This window comes from Zootermopsis nevadensis, unplaced genomic scaffold (assembly GCF_977971745.1).
Source record: "Zootermopsis nevadensis isolate Lab colony 2312 unplaced genomic scaffold, Znev_1.0 Znev_ptg000015l, whole genome shotgun sequence".
Classification (NCBI taxonomy): Eukaryota; Metazoa; Arthropoda; class Insecta; order Blattodea; family Termopsidae; genus Zootermopsis; species Zootermopsis nevadensis.
Window position 1 is genome coordinate 7,746,459 of NW_028259147.1, and position 15,977 is coordinate 7,762,435.

The window sequence follows — 15,977 nt, forward strand, 5'->3', positions numbered from 1 at the left end:
GTCGAGTACATGAATTCTATAATGTTATTGTAATTATGTCACATATATTTTCTTGTTCCTACTACTAAGCCGTGAGTGGAACTACCCTGTCCACGATCTGCCTCGACATACCGGTACTGTGTTGGGGAGATCGTGGCGATCGTGACTGCCATTTACCCTGTAAGTACCTCTTGTTTACACTAGAATTGGAATTCAGTTGTGGAATACAAATGTCGTGTAGGAAGGTGTTGCGTTTGCAAGTGCATAATGGAAGTAGGCGTTCTGGTTTCTCTGAATACGGCGATGGGCCGAGTGGTGGTCTGATGTGGGTAGTTTGCAGGTAGGAGGACAGACCCCGTTGCTATTCATGTAGGCACCGAGATCAGGGCTATCAAAAATATATGAGACAGGCCATGCTTCGAGTGTCTCATTCTTGTTGCTGTAGGAGCATGTGCCAGTGTTATTCGGGCGGTTTGACGTGCGTACATTATGCAAATTTAAGGACGCGTAAAAGGGCAGCGTTACCTTTTTGCGTAACGTGTGGCAGTGCAGGCCTTGTTATACAGTGCGATGGGTTGTACAAAGCCTCTTGTAATTTTGTGGACGGGCGCGTAAGGTTCCCGCGTACATAGTAGAAGTTCGATACCCTGGTCCGAGGAGTTGCTGAGCGTTCACGGGGCTGAAGTTCGGTTAGGATTGAAGGTTCACACGTTAATAACATCATCTCGCCAGCGGCATATTCCAAAATTAAGGAACCCTGCGGAATAAACTGTAAAACTCTCATTGCATTATCTTTCCAAAATTGCAAAACATCAAGTCAGAGAATTTGCACTTGTTTAAAGCGAAATAAATTTGCCCGACATCGTTTAGTGTAGACCCCCATTAATAACAAGTTTATTGGAAATCTATTTTTTTTATGTTTCGGCCATAAAACATGCTGGCGACGACACACGGCCTCCCCGTTGTGAATAGAATGCAACACGAAATTACGGAAAGACTAGTGCCGAATGCAGCATCGTGAAGAGTTCATTAGGAAGTATTCATACTATTTACAGGATGAGCTTCAACGCTGGTGTAGGTTTAGAGGGAAAGAGATTTTTTATGTTTGGCTGCTTGTATGCTTTATACCCCTGCAACCAGTAGCTGTATTTGCGTAGGCGCTCGTAGGATTTTAAAATCCTTCTCTATCTCTGCTGACCTTCACAGTTCAAATCCAGGACATAATAAGCGTAGCGTTTGTTCCGTTCATATTTAGTTTGTTACTATCACTCATTGGTGCTACTCTTTACGTCTTGCTATATTCACACTTGTAATATCTCGAGTCGTTGGTTTGCGATAAAATGTACAATACACTTAATGTTATGTTGACTAAATGTCAGCTGGAAACTTAGAAAGCATGTGTTTTTAAGATACTGTCAGAATTTTCAAAATGGCAAATGTATTTCTGTTGTAATTACTTACGAGCTGTATAATGGCTGTAAAGTGTTTTTAGTGAAGGTAATCTTTGTTTGGAAGGCGTCTCTTGTCTTTGTAGGATATTTAGATTCCTGTCATAAGTTTATGTAAGGAGTATTTTAATACGTTGTGGTACATGCACAAAATTTATATCTGAATTTACCTACTTTTGAAGATGATTGCCACATTTTCACCAGTTTCAAGCGAAGAATGATATTGTGTTGTGTTACTTACATGTGAACTCTCGGGTTTATATAATCTGTATAGTTTACAGAGCGTTGTTAAATTAATTAAGAAACAACGAGATCGTACTTGTTCCCACAAGTTTGAGCCAACTTACTTCTGTGAGGTGATTGGATTCTAAGGTTGTTTTCATTTTCTAGAAGTACACAAGTTATCCTTGGTATTCTTCCAGAATTTGCATGGAATTTTTCCAAGTCTTTATCACAAATAATACGCTGTATTTATAGTAGTGATAAGGATGTGTATAGTGTCATTTGAACACACACACGGTGTATTAACTTCTTCCAAAGTATAAGCAGTTCAGAGAGTTATAATGACACAAATTCACTGCTCTTTTTGTTAGTGGTTCGTTTTGTAGCCTTAATTGTCCTCTCATGCGTGTTTTTAAATTGGCCTCATTTGCTCGCGAGACGTCCCATCTAGCTGTGTACAACTTGTGTTGTGTAACCTAATTTTTCGCTAAGAGAAAGGGATAGAAGTTCCAGTGAACAGTAGCAGTGCCTTGTGAAAAGTTATTTTGAGCAATAGGAATCAAACTTGGCACATCTGTACAGTAGGTTAGCTAACGTGTGCTTCTGGCCATCCTGTCGTCCGTCGTTGAAGAACCAAATGATCAAGTGGTTGCAGTTACGTTGCAGACAATCGGCGTGGTAACAAATATTTCGTGGTCAGTGGGAGTGAACAGGGAAAATCTCGGCAAATACCGTTGTGAAACGTGACTGTGTAAGTAGAGCTCGTAGTCAGTGACGTTTGTAGTTTTGCGATTTGTTAAAATATTTATTGACCGATCTATTTTCTGCCTTATGACATCATCTTTATCGTGACGACATGCTGTACCTGTAGCGTGTTAAAGGTCATCCACTGTTTACGTGTTTTCAGGAGAACCAAGGAAAGTCTGCACAGAAAGAGCAGCGTAGTTTCGAAACCAGCAAAGCAATTGCATATGTAGATAGAGTCGTGAATTTAAACTAAATTAAAGTAATGGAATACATGTACTGAACATTGAAAATACGCATTTCCATTGAATATACGGAAAATACCATGAAGTTTTCACACTTGTGAATTATTTATAAATGTCATAGAACACAAATTTACAACAGTTACACAGGTACAGACACAAATTTACACACACGTAAGAGGCAAGTTCAAAAACTGTGAAGTGTCTAATGCTAGCTTGTGTTTTCGAAACAGTAAAATAATCATAATTTGCTCTGGAATTACGAAAGTGGCATTGCTCTTTTCGTAAAGTCAACATATGTGTTTGAAGTTCCTTGGACTCCTGTTTCATATTCTGTGCCGTAATTTATAATGGTCTGATTGGACTTACAGTCACGTAACGAATGTTGGATTCATTTTTGTAGGCTGTGATTTGCAGTGTTGTGAAGTCTTCGCATCACCTCGCAAGTGTGCACTATTGCTTTTGGTTTCGAGTGTTTAAGAGAAGTGTTTTGTAACATGGCAACGTCGTTCCGAACACCGTCACCTCGTTCCTCTTCGTATTACCATTCGCATTATCAAACCTCACGACCAAGTCCGACAAAGTTGCAGTTCAGACATCGTGGAGATTGGGATACTTACTTCGGTAAGCACCAGTAAACTATGCAACGATTTTTCATGTCTTTGATTAGCCATCTTAATTCCTGCAGGTACTGCTTTCAAAATCTTTCCACTGTTTCCTTTGCATTCCGCTTACTCTTAGTTTTGTACGTTTATAATTACATGCTGTCCTCTTGCAAATACCTTCATTCTATTTACACGACTCTGAAATCTATTCCTGTATGCAGTGATCTTAGCTGTGATGCATAAGCTTAAGTTTCGCATGTATTAAATTTTTTTCGATCGAATCATATATAACCAGCTAATGGCCTTTAAAAGTTATCATTTTTTGCTTCAAATTATTTTTTGTTTCAAATTATGTTTTGTTTCCCCCACCCCATATCCATATCTCAAAACCTGATTTACCATTTAAATTCCTGAAAAAATTAGATCAGGATATTTCGAAATTTTGGTACGTAAATGATACCAGGACTCAAAACCGTAAAATGTAAAATCTGGTATACTTTAAAACTGGGCACAATGTTGGGCTTTCGTATCTGTAATAGAATCAAAAGGGTAAAGTTTAAGTTGAATTGACCTGTCAGCATTTTGATCCTCCTTGTCTGGCCATTCTGACATTCAGTAAACAACTTTCAGCCTCAAAGAGTTTGAAGTATTATTCAGCCTCGTTTTAATTCAGGCAGTTAGGCGCAGGCTTCTTATTGCCTGGCATGGGTTCCTAGTGAAAGGATCAGTACTGTAACAGGTTGCTGCAGCCTCGGTCCTCGATTGGTTACAGACCGGGTTACCGAGATTCGATTCTTGGCAGAGACATTGATTTTTATCTTCACCATTTTATGGAACGTGATGTTTTATCAGATGAAACGTGTTTGCGTTAGGTTTGTTTGGTCCTGGACATGGCCCCTGGTCTACTGTGTGTTTGTATGTAGTTTCGTTTTACATTTAACGACGTTTTAACTGCAGATGTGTTATATAGCGTCAAATGGGAGAACGATGGTGTTTGACGACGTGATAATAAATCCGTGGTGGCCTATTTAATATGTACCACAATTTGCCTTGAAAGACTGAGAAAACTACGGATGATCTCGTCTAGTGTAGCTTTTGAGCCGGTTATCGAATCCGGGACCTCTCGTATAAAAAGCAGGAGTGTTAACCTCTGAACCAGGATTTCCCAAAGTGGTATCCACTGCCCCCCTCCTTGGGTCCTGGAGTTTTCTTTTGGGGGACTGATTGTATAATTATATCAAAATTGCTGTCAAAAGGTCACATTAAAATTATAATATATTTTAATAGAAAGGTGATCTGTATATATCATTAAGGTTTATTTGTATTTACATTTTGAAATTGCCAGATCACATTTTGAGTAAGTGGGGGATACAATCACATCAAGGGACCTCAGAATACAAGAGTTGGGGAATACTTGCTTTAATCTGCTATATTCGGTGTGTGTATGTGTAAGTATGCAATCTATAATGTGGCTGAATATCTTAGATCTTTGTCGTGAGCGAGAGCTTTGGCGGTACTAAGATCACGAATAGACGGACGGACAAAGCGAAAGTTACTTGTTAATTCGTCAGCGTGCAATAATCTGGGCGTCTGTCCAACACAGTCACCTGCACACAGTGGTAAGCATTGTTTGTTGTTGAAAATTGGGCTTACGCCCAAGGGCACAGTGACATTCATGCGTACCTAGGTGTGAACATCGGGCCCTTTTCCACTGCAGTAAAGCGCCTGGAACTTGAAGCTGACCACACGTCTCCAGTTCTAGATTGTTCAACTTTTTCTGTACATATCACATGCACTTTCATGACATGATTCTTCGGCACTGGGACAACTTAATCCTCTACTTGACTGACAGCTGGGCACGAATTTTTCTGTTTTGTTAAAGTTATCCATCGTCTGTTGCAAGTTGTTTAAAAATCTTTAAAAATCACAACTTTTCCAAGTGTAGATCTTCCTCGTCTTCAGGTAGAAAGGGGAGGACTTGCTGTATTGGATCTGGTTGACGTAGCTATTCCCGGCGTCTACAAGATCCAACAGAACAGGTGTCTCCCCTTTTTATCTGAATACGAAAGAAGATCCATTCTTGGGAACGTGAATATTTTAAATTTAATAGAAATATCAAACGACTATGTACAAAGACCGAAGTAAAGAAAGTAGTAATGTAATACTATCAGAGAAGGGATTTATCACTTTGCCGCCACGACCGGAACTTTACCCACGGAAATAAAGCGGCTGGAACGTGATGGTGACTACTTACATTTATCTAGTACCAAGATCTATAATACGTGGAGCCTTACTTCTATGTCCCATACGCACTGTCATGGCGTAGTGCTTAGAGACAGCGGCAACTTTGGCGTCTAGATTATTGTTTTATTTTACGGCAATTTCTCATCCGTATACGTTATGTAGCGCCGAATGTGAGAATGTTTGTGATTGATGAGTTGGGAAGGATGTGCAGTAGTCTGCTTTAAGCTGTTATTCAGTAATTTATAAGGAGGGATTGATGTCCGAGCAGAGATTTGAACCCGAGGTTCTTTTATGTTGAGCATGAGTGCTAACAGCTCAACTGCGTTGTTAGATGCTTTTTTCCTCTGGCGTTATTGACTCATACCTAGTTATTTGGAGAGTATAAAATCAGTCGTACGGATATCCCCTTGGCTGGAATTCGGTCAATGCTATTTATGATAATGTGAATATATCGCGTCCTCTGTACATTTGATTCCATTCCAACTAGCGCACATGACGCCAACCCACACACTGATAGGTGCTGGTTTAAGTTCGTTTTTACATTCTGCACATTCGAAAATGTAAACGCGCGAACTATAGATATTTTTATTGTGTTGATTTTTCTCGTTGTTTCGTTAAGCTTAGATTTTAATCCGTCTCATCACGTTTTTGTTTAACGTGCTTCCAAGCTTACATACAGCTTACATCGAAGCTTGATGTACAAGTACATTCCTCGAGGGAGACATTATATTTTTCCTTTCTTACTAAGATTTTATGTGTCGGTAACTCGTAAAGATAAATACACGTTTTTTAAAAGTTAAAATCCGTGTACATATAGAATACTCGAACTTTGATTATTGAACCGTTTAAAGTCACGGGGTGAGTCGGGGAAGAACATTGGAATTGCATCTTTGATATATTCACCAGGAAGACAGCAACTGCAATGATTGCCGAAACGAAGAATGACTCAACATTCGAAGCGACTCATCCCCGAAAGCCAGAGTTGCACATTGAACTCGAAGGACAAAAACTGTGCCGGTCGGCACTCTTGCTGCTTCCACTGTTCCATTTGTGCTAAGAGACTGGATGCAAGCTTAAAACTCTGCAGACAGGAAGATGGCGTTTGCTTTCTCGCCATCTTTGAAACAAGATTGGCGGTGCTGTCAACAGATCATGTAGTACCAAAATGTCGACAGAAGTAAATACAGAAATAAGAAGGCCAGGAGAATGGATCGACATCCAAAAATAGCGAAGTCTGGAAACACTTAATACTAAAAATATGAACAGTAAAGTATAGGATGAAGATTGACTGAAACAGCGGCTTGACGGACATTGGCAATGCAGGGTGTAGTACGAAACCCAATTATTTGATGAAGAAGCCATGCACATTATTCCATTTCGATGGCAGAAATAGGTTCTAGAGACGGCAATCATTTCGCGTTGTGCGTGCTTGTTGAAGTTCAATTACGAATATTGCTGTCTTCTGGGTTATTGCGCCGTGTAGTCTGTAGCGGAAAGGGCTCGTTGGCACATTCATCGCCCTTATGATGGAGGCAGTATGACCTCTGAAACATTGGTGGAAATCTACCAGACTACACGGCGCAATGACTCAGAAGACAGCAATCTTCAGACTCACCTCTGTGAAAACCTCAAATCCTACAAGTTCAATTACGTTTTCATGTAGTGACGCGTAAATTAAAATATAATTATGTGTAACCAAGAAGGGCAGTGTATAAAGCGTTAATTGTGCGAGAAAATGACGTGCTATATATAAAGCATTAGGTCATGTGTTAGTGGATTCACTCTGGGCTTGTGACTTTGACGATATAATAAACACTGCACCTGAATCAGTGTTAATGTTTTATGTCCTTTTGCAATGCTTAGAATGTACTCAGTGTAAACATTACATTAGTTCTGGCTACAGCTTATAAATTCTGAAACATGCAAATGCGTTCGGCGAATAGGTAATTTACAGATCTGACATATACAACCACAACCCCCGGCCTGCGGGCCGATTCCGGTCCGCCGTCAGTTTTTATCCGACCAGCAGTGTTAGATTTTATATTTTTGTTAACACTACACTAGTCACGATTTTAGACTTAATTTTTTTAGCGAATGGTAATAATTTACTTGATATGTAATATGATGGCCCGCGGCCATGGTAGAAAAATTAGAACCGGCCCGAAGCATCTTAAAGGTTGCCCATTCTTGGTCTAAATTATGATTTATTTCTGGTTATTATTTTATTCACCGCTTTGCTTATTTATTTGTTGTGGCTTTGAAGCACCAGACGATGATACTGCTTGAAACTCTATGGCCTGACGTGGAATTTGTTTGGTGGACATAATTAAGCATTTTGGTTTTAAGATCTATAAGCTGTAATCCTTCGGAATCCTAAAGTGTACCAAGCCAGTGCATGAGCTTGTAATACCAGTAATCGTGACCGTTGCTTGTTAATCTGAAGCGAACGCAGTTTCCTTCCTTTGTGGTTTTATTCGTTGCAATTTGTACACTGTTACTATGAATTGTGAGGCACTTCCTGGATTTCTTGCGTACTTGGCGATCCGGAGTGACAGATGGTGAGTCATTTGTGTGAAAATATCATTACCGATATTTTCTGTGGTTGGTTATGTTTAAAATTGCGTTAATATGTTAAAACAGCGTGACCAGTGCAGTTTTCTCTAAAGGTACAATTTGGCTGTACGCGACAGAGACAAGCGACCAAGGCAGGCGACAGAGTTACGAGACCGAGACTGGTCGCTTCCTGTCTGCTCTCTGTACAATCGTATGAAATACAATTACGATCGCGAGACAAAGACAAGCGACAGAGACAAAGCACAGGAGACCGCTCTCAGACCAGTAGTGTCTCGCGACGGGCTCAGGCAGCACGTGTGTTGTTGAGTAAAATAATGGCAGAAATTAAATTTACTGGTGACCAAGATGAGCAATTGGTAGAATTGGTAGCAGAAAACCGACCACTGTTCGATCCTGAGGTCGAGTCATACAAGGATGGGAATATTCTAATGATAAATGATTCTTTATTAACAGACAGAAAGATCCTTCTTCACGTCTGGTTTTGAATAGGTTTTCTTTGTTTCTTTCGCAACAAATAACACAGCAACACATCATCATCTTCTTCTTCTTCAAGTAACCTTTTTAGAAGCATTTTTGTACTCATTTTTCACAGAATATGTGCACGTATGTCTCAACAAAACAAAGAAAACAAACACTTTGCCGCATGTGTCGGTCGTCACCTCAAAAGTGTGTGGCGACAAGCTGCGATGTGTCCGTCTCCCGTCTCTGTCGCTTGCCTCGGTCGCTTGTCTCTGTCGCGTGCAGCCAAATTGTACCTAAAGTGTGGTCGTATTTAATGGCCTTCTTAATGTTTCTGCCTGTTTGTTGTACGGAGATACGATTTGAGGCTGTGCGGTTGAAGTCCCATACTGACATGTTTTCTTTTAGAGTCGTGGTGCGGAAACATCGATATTCAGAATGCGTTTGGGGAAAGTAGGCTTACTATTTTGCAAATGAGAACGAACTCAGATGGAAATGCCACTGGTTATAAGCGCTCTCACATGTATTCGAATCGCCCATAAAAGAGGGGTTTTATTAATATATATTTAGATAAATGCCGAGCAAAGTTGGGCCACTGTGGAGGACAGAAGATAAGAGTTTCACTGAAGTGACTGTTTATTATCTAACCTGGCTTATCAATGCACGTTGGTAAACTTCTACCAGACTACACGGCACAACAACCCAGAAGACAGCCATCTTGTACATTATATTATATTCGATGGCGTGGAAAGGAATGTTTGAAAGTTTAATTTACGTGTGAATGTGTCAATGACGTCATGTCCTATGGTGTTGAAACCGCGATGACGTCATGTCCTATGGTATCGAAACCGCGATGTTCTTTTCCTCGTCGACGAGCCACCTCATTGCTTTAATCGCAGGAACCTTGTAGAAAACTGCTTGCGTACACATCTGCCCTGCAAACCATTGTGACAGAACTGGACAGTCGTCTTTGCGGTGATGTCGTGTCTTGCGTGTTCTATACGTGATATTCCGTAATTTAATTAATGTTGATGGATTTTTAAAAGTGTATGGATAGGTATTAACGTGAAAGATTTTTATGTCGGTGTTGTGTTGAGTAGTTTTGGTATATATTGTATCATACGCAAAGCGTCTTGTTTGGAGCTTATAACTGATACTCTCAGAAAATCAGCTGCAGTTTTCATAGACGTTCAGATATAAAGAAATTTGTTACTTTATAGCACGTCTGTGATCTCATATAATTCACACAACGATTAAGCGAAGCAGAGAATTTTTATTTATACTGCAGTTATTACTAAATAACTGGAGTGAAGATTCTGTGATCAGATCTAATTCTGTGAGGCGTTTTAATTTCTCACACGCTGCCACTCGAAGCGAAGAACAATGGAATCCCAGGAAGAGTGTTTTGTCATTGATGATTTAAACCGAGCTGGTGACGCCGTGTCGGGTCTATATGGTGAAACATGTGATTCTTTCGATTCTGAACTTCATCTGGTGTCAGTGGACAACATGCTTAGTCTAGGTAAGTGGAACCAGTTTTCGAGCGATTTAGGCCTCTCAGTTGTCTTTGTAATTATGGCTCTGTTCAGCACCCTGGTGACGATAATCCACTTTGAAGGAACAATGGAAATAACAAGTGTTTGAACATAAAATGCTTAAAAATATTTGAACCTGTGGACGTGTTCATCGTCGAAATGTTAAAATTACTTTTTAGGAAGTTGGATTCTGCTTCCGTCATCAGATAAAAAGGGATAAACAGAGAAATCTATTTATTGGGTCTCCTGGTTGAGCTAGCATCAAACCTGGACAATTTAAAACAAAGTAACGCTCCATCGTTAGAAATCTACGGACCCTACAAAATTCGATGTGGCGTACTTGTTCATGAAAGTTACTGTCTTCTGAGTTGCGCCGTGTAGTAGTCTGGTAGAAGTTTACTGACGTTTCAGAGGTGCCTGCTGCCTCCATCATAAAACGTCACTAAACTTCTGCCAGACTGCGCGGTACTACAACCCAGAATACAGCCATCTTCGCACTCGCCGTCGTGAGAAACTCAAATCCTACTGCTTATTCTTGTTCTTAACAGTAAGTGTAAAGCTGTATGACAAACTTGTATGCTGATGTTGACATATTTCTTTCGTACTTTAGTTTTGTTTATTCTCCCTCAGCTTTTGTCACGACTTGAGTACTGACGCAGACAGGTACTGGGAAACCGTGTTATATCGTAGTACGTGGTTTCTTTACTGTTTTCATACAATCTCTGGTATTTTTGGTTTTATTTAACGCAGAGTGGAGGGATACGTTTGCTTCGAAAACACGGGCGTCTCTCATAGCTGAAGCAAGGGGAGATACATATGTTTGTCTTGGTATGGGGAACCAGGATCAAGATTCCACGGAGTGTCATATGCAGGAATTTCCGTGTAACTGACACCATTGTGTAGGGTCTTCATTGAAACTGTGATGGTTTCTCAGCTGGTCAGGAAATTGCCTGGTTTTAGGAGACTTGTGCGCCATGCAGTATTTTTGTTTAGGATTTTGAAGGAACAGAGTCCGTTCTGCGCTCCCCTGCAAGTATTGCGTCACACCAGGAAAGAGGAAATGTGCACAACAATCTGGTGGGGAAACCCGTTTGAATGCGACAACTTCGGAAATAGAAAAGGAGATAGAAGGCTGGTGGTTTATTTATATATATATATATATATATATATATATATATATATATATATATATATATAAACACACACACACACGCAGATTGTGACGATGTGAGCAGCTTTGTTGGACTGGTCGGAGATGCTGGCCAGTGGTAGTGGGCGTGGGGGATGGGGTGGAGTGGGGTGTAGCTTTGTTGTTAGCGATGTCGAATTTTCGGATTTCATTATCAAATATAGAAGGTGTCATGGGTCTCCGTGGTGATTTTTGTTCTCTTTCTTATTTGTTACTTGTGCACTCTTGATATAAATGATCAACAAATACTATAAACGAAACGCTGTAGATATTTTGTGTTGTATAGGCCGACATCTTGTTTTAGTCGAATGCTGATTACTTCTTATGATTGAGATCGGCCGTAATTTTTCACCTGGCCAAGATAATGTCTGCTTTTATGGAATCTGAAGGTCCATTATTGTTTTTACAAAATTCCGTCATTGAAATGAATTGTGAAATATTTTAATTCAACACGCATCTTTACAATACGTTTCTCAGATATTTTTCGCGTTATATTCCTCGTACTGCGATGTCACTAAAATTGTCTCTTCTTCTGAGATTTTACTTTAAGATTATCATGTGAATTTCTTTTCCTCGTGCTTTTTATATAAACAGTCTATTAATTACATTTTCCGAATTTTATCACCTTAAGTACATTAAATGAAGATTAACAGGTATGAAACTCTTCATTGTATTTTTCTCCCATTATTTTGTTACATAATTTAGGTTCTGTTGGATTCGTTTGCCCTTCGATCTAATTTTACCCCCGAGAGAGAGAGAGAGAGAGACAATACGACAGATAGCATGATGTGTCCGTTTGTAGGCAGCTATTGTGTATTGGACTTAATGAACATATGAATAGGAGGCGTCTATTTGTGATAGGCTGTTCAGTTTGTGAGTATTGTTTGTTTCAGTTCCATGGTGTATCGAATTCTGGTCCTTTGGAATGCTGTTCTAACTAAGCGATGCCTCTAATACTCGTGTAGCATGTAAAAGATTCATGGAACTGTATTAGTACAAACATTTGGAATAATCACAAACCTCTCGTTGCTGAGGTTGATGGCCCAGCCTTGCTCTTCAAGAGACGTGCCTTCATATTTAACAACTGACGTCACATGTTTTGAAACGCCTTTCCGGTGACTAACTAAACTGACTGACTTAAGCAGTCTGTAGTTGCTCAGAAATCGGAAATCCGTCATCTTCACGCCTGCAGTAAGACTGTCTTGAGCAAGATAAAACCAGTTGGTGTAAATACCCATGTTTTTTTTCTAAGATTGACTCCTCTTGTTAACTTTGTAGACTTCTTTAAGTGCTTTTTTTCACATGAGATGTACATACCCGACCGATCTTGGAGGCACACATTAGCATGGCATTAGAATAGTCTTCAACTCGGAAATTACTCAGCGGATTTCTGGACGTGGTATTAGGCGTTGGGGAGGGGGAGGGGGTTTAAACGTTATCAGACGAAGTTAATTTTGTACACACTTAAAATTTTAATGCCATATTTACATGTCCTCAATAGAGTTCTAATATAAAATATATCAAAAATTGATCATGAAACAAAAATTAATAGGTGACGTGAAGTTGATCTCATTAAGATATATAAACTTGTATTTGTTATATTTGTAATGTAATGAATACTTAATGACGTAAAGGGAAAAATAAAGGTGTGTTATATGAAAAACAACTCGTGCGGGTTGCTTTTCAAAATATTTTTTATTCGCATATCAAGCCTCTTGACCGACGGTGGTCTAGCGGTCAGAACGCTGGCCTTGTAATCCTGGGGTCTCGGGTTCGATTCCCGGCGGTGCCCGAATTTATAACTTGTGTTGGGCAAGGCCGTGGTCTAGGCAACACGGAGTTTTCCTCCGGGCTCTTCCCCGGTTTCTCCGTGGCATCCCAACAATTACTCCATTCACACACAGAAGAAGGCAATGGCAAACCACTTTTGGATCATCTGCCAAGAACGTATATGAACAGGTCCCAGTCCGAGAAAAGGATGGAAGGATCCTGTTCATATGGACCTGTCGTCAGACAGAACACTACAAATAAAAATATCAAGCCTAAATGAGACGTGTTGGTCTGTTAATGATTTGCAGATGCCGTTACGAGTTTCTCTGTGTTCCGCACATAATTTAGTTTGCGTGACAGGGAAGTTAGGTCTGTTTTAAAATGTCGGAGGAAGTACGGAATCCGGAAACTTGCATTCATTTGCCTTAATCACTTCGCAAGACGTCAGCCCTTTCAGTAAAACTGACGTTTTTTCAAGTGAATCAGGCAGGAAGGTGTGGGCAAGAATCGTGCTTGCTTTTTACACCTAGTTTGTTACGTAGTTGAATCAGTTGGTTGGCGAGTGAGTCTAAATGTGATTTCTCCTAACTGGTTGTGTGAATGCGTTATTTTATGAATTGTAACAAATTGAATTGAACGTATTACTGAGAGAAAAGAAGTGATGATTTACAACTACAGTTGTGGAAGTGTGGTGATAGGCATTAAGTAAATGTAAAGAGAACTAAAAAGCTAGATTTTAACATGTGGAGGGAAATAAAATAGACAGGGAACAAGAAACGAAAAATAAAAGGATGAGAAGAAGGAATGATGGATGTATAGAAGAACTAGGGGGAACACAGTAGACTCCCAGTTATCCGCGTCGGTTGGGAAATATATTTTTCCGGATAATCCGTAAAAATGGAAGAATAGCAGGCAAATCTAAGAACTAATAAATGTACAGACATACACTACTTACATTTTTCAAGATTTAATAATAACAGAAAAGCTATAAAGAATTTAATACAATACATACCAGCTATTAAAATATAATTCCAACGAATAGTAAGTAATAACGTTCTGTTATTTAAACTTCATGTTTTATTAATAATTGGTTTATGGTAATACATTAAATAATATGTCATTGTATTTATTCCTTTGTTTTTAAACGTTCTAACGTTTACAACAGATTTTCTAAATTAATTTTTAGTTTTCGGTTAAACCAGATAGACCTCGGTTAATCCCTCCCGGATAATCAGGAGTCTACTGCAGAGGGAAAGATCAGGGAAGAGAGAGAGAGAGACGGCAAACAAGGAAGAAACAGAATAGATAATGAAAAGTAGGGGAAATGAGCTAAAGGCGATTGGTGTTCAGCCTTTCTTTGTTTGAAGTGCAGAACGAATGTTCTGGCCCATCTTATGCCCTGTGCGTGGAATGAGGACATGATTGCTGCTTAAAGTAGATGTAAACAGTACCTGGTAAGTTACTGATAAACACTAGAGCTCCTTAAGTCAGATAATGAAGTGTGTGCGAGAGATAGGATACTAATTCCTCTTAGCGCCAGGCTTTAGGAGATGAAGAATGCACTGCTCAGCACAGGGTAGTATTACGCAGTGTCTTTTGGTCGAGTCCATCCAGAAGAAGACGGTTGGCGAATTTGTAGGCGCGTTTTTAAAAAAATAAATTCGAGAACTGCCTCCGAGGTCCGCGTGCATGTCGCTCTGTTCGCACGTAAGTGTTCGTACACACCCACGAGAATTGTCGGCAAACATTGTTTCGCGTCCCACTGATCAGCCAGATCAAAACATCGTCCTGTGGCTGGAATCTGCGCTGTGCGTATATCAATGTCCACTGAAAGACACAACGTAGACAGTGGTGGTCTAGGAGGCACTTTCTCAAGGAAGGGACGAGGTATGAAGGTAATCTTTTGGCAGATTTGCAAGCACAAGATGGAGTTGGCTTCAGAATTTTTTAAGTGTTGCTACGAATGATTGATTGCAAAATACGAAGTTTCGTAAACGACACGGTGCTTTCGTACCTCGTCGCCGGGTGGAGGCGTGTGGTCAGCTTTATCTCGGTCGCTGTGCTTCCATGAAAACATGCCGGAAACCATTGAAGAGATGGTTGAGTGGGCCCCAGAATCCAGTACGTTCTGGCGAATGCCGGGATAATTTAAAGTAGGTTACGGCTGTCGCCTTACATGTTCTTCCCTCATTCCTGATCACCTTCACATCTCATCTGACGCTACATTACTTCTGCACTTGAAATAACATCATTAAAACACGAGAACCCAGTGATGAATTACAGGCCTGTGGTCAGAATTTGTTATAATCCCCGGGGGAAACAAAATTGAGGTCCAAAAACTGTTCCGTGCTTTTCCAAGGTCTCGCCGGATAAGAATACTTTAAAGTAGGCGGCGACCTTTTCCTTTCCTGACCTTCTAAATTGAAATTATTATCATAATTGTCGATGTTATGCACCTGCAACATGCAGTTGAAAATCGTCGTCAAATGCACCGCTAATTGACTATATTTTTAACAGACATAACTGTAATGTAAAGAACTGTAGTGTATTAGAACTGGAGTAAATAATTCCATAACGAAATTAAGGTCTAGTCATTCTTGATTTGCAGATGCATTACTCGCAGATCTCCAGAACACGATATCCCCAACCAATGGGTTGACGTCACCCGGTAGTGGGTCCGGTTCTGGATATGGATCGCTGAATGGCACCCGGGGACGAGATCCTGTAGGATATGGAGGAGATTATGGCACAACAAGGAGCGTCACCTCGGAGCGGTATGAGACGCGGCACTCCCAGGGTCCGGTGTCGGTGAGTAGCCCTATACATCAATTAATATTGACAGATGGTGTAGTTACACAACTGTGGTGTTTTAGTAAACGTCGGGGATAAAACAGCCCGGAATGGAAATGTGAACAGAACTAGCCCAAAAATTGGAAGTGGTAATCGAGTCTCAAAGTATGTCAGAC

General features: G+C 40.2%; 1 protein-coding gene across 8 annotated transcripts in view; it reads left to right on the forward strand.

Annotated features, from left to right (window-relative positions):
* Positions 1 to 15,977, forward strand: part of Pax (paxillin) — a 72,901-nt gene that overhangs the window by 21,592 nt on the left and 35,332 nt on the right. For 4 of the 8 annotated variants that reach the window (XM_087349271.1, XM_087349269.1, XM_087349270.1 and 1 more), the window contains one exon: positions 15,620 to 15,819. In XM_087349271.1, the coding sequence (XP_087205397.1) occupies positions 15,620 to 15,819 (200 nt within the window). Of the gene's footprint in view, positions 1 to 1,274; positions 1,477 to 2,149; positions 2,401 to 3,038; positions 3,260 to 9,504; positions 10,040 to 15,619; positions 15,820 to 15,977 lie in introns of those variants that run through there. The other 4 variants (XM_022071130.2, XM_022071129.2, XM_022071128.2 and 1 more) reach the window with 4 other exon arrangements.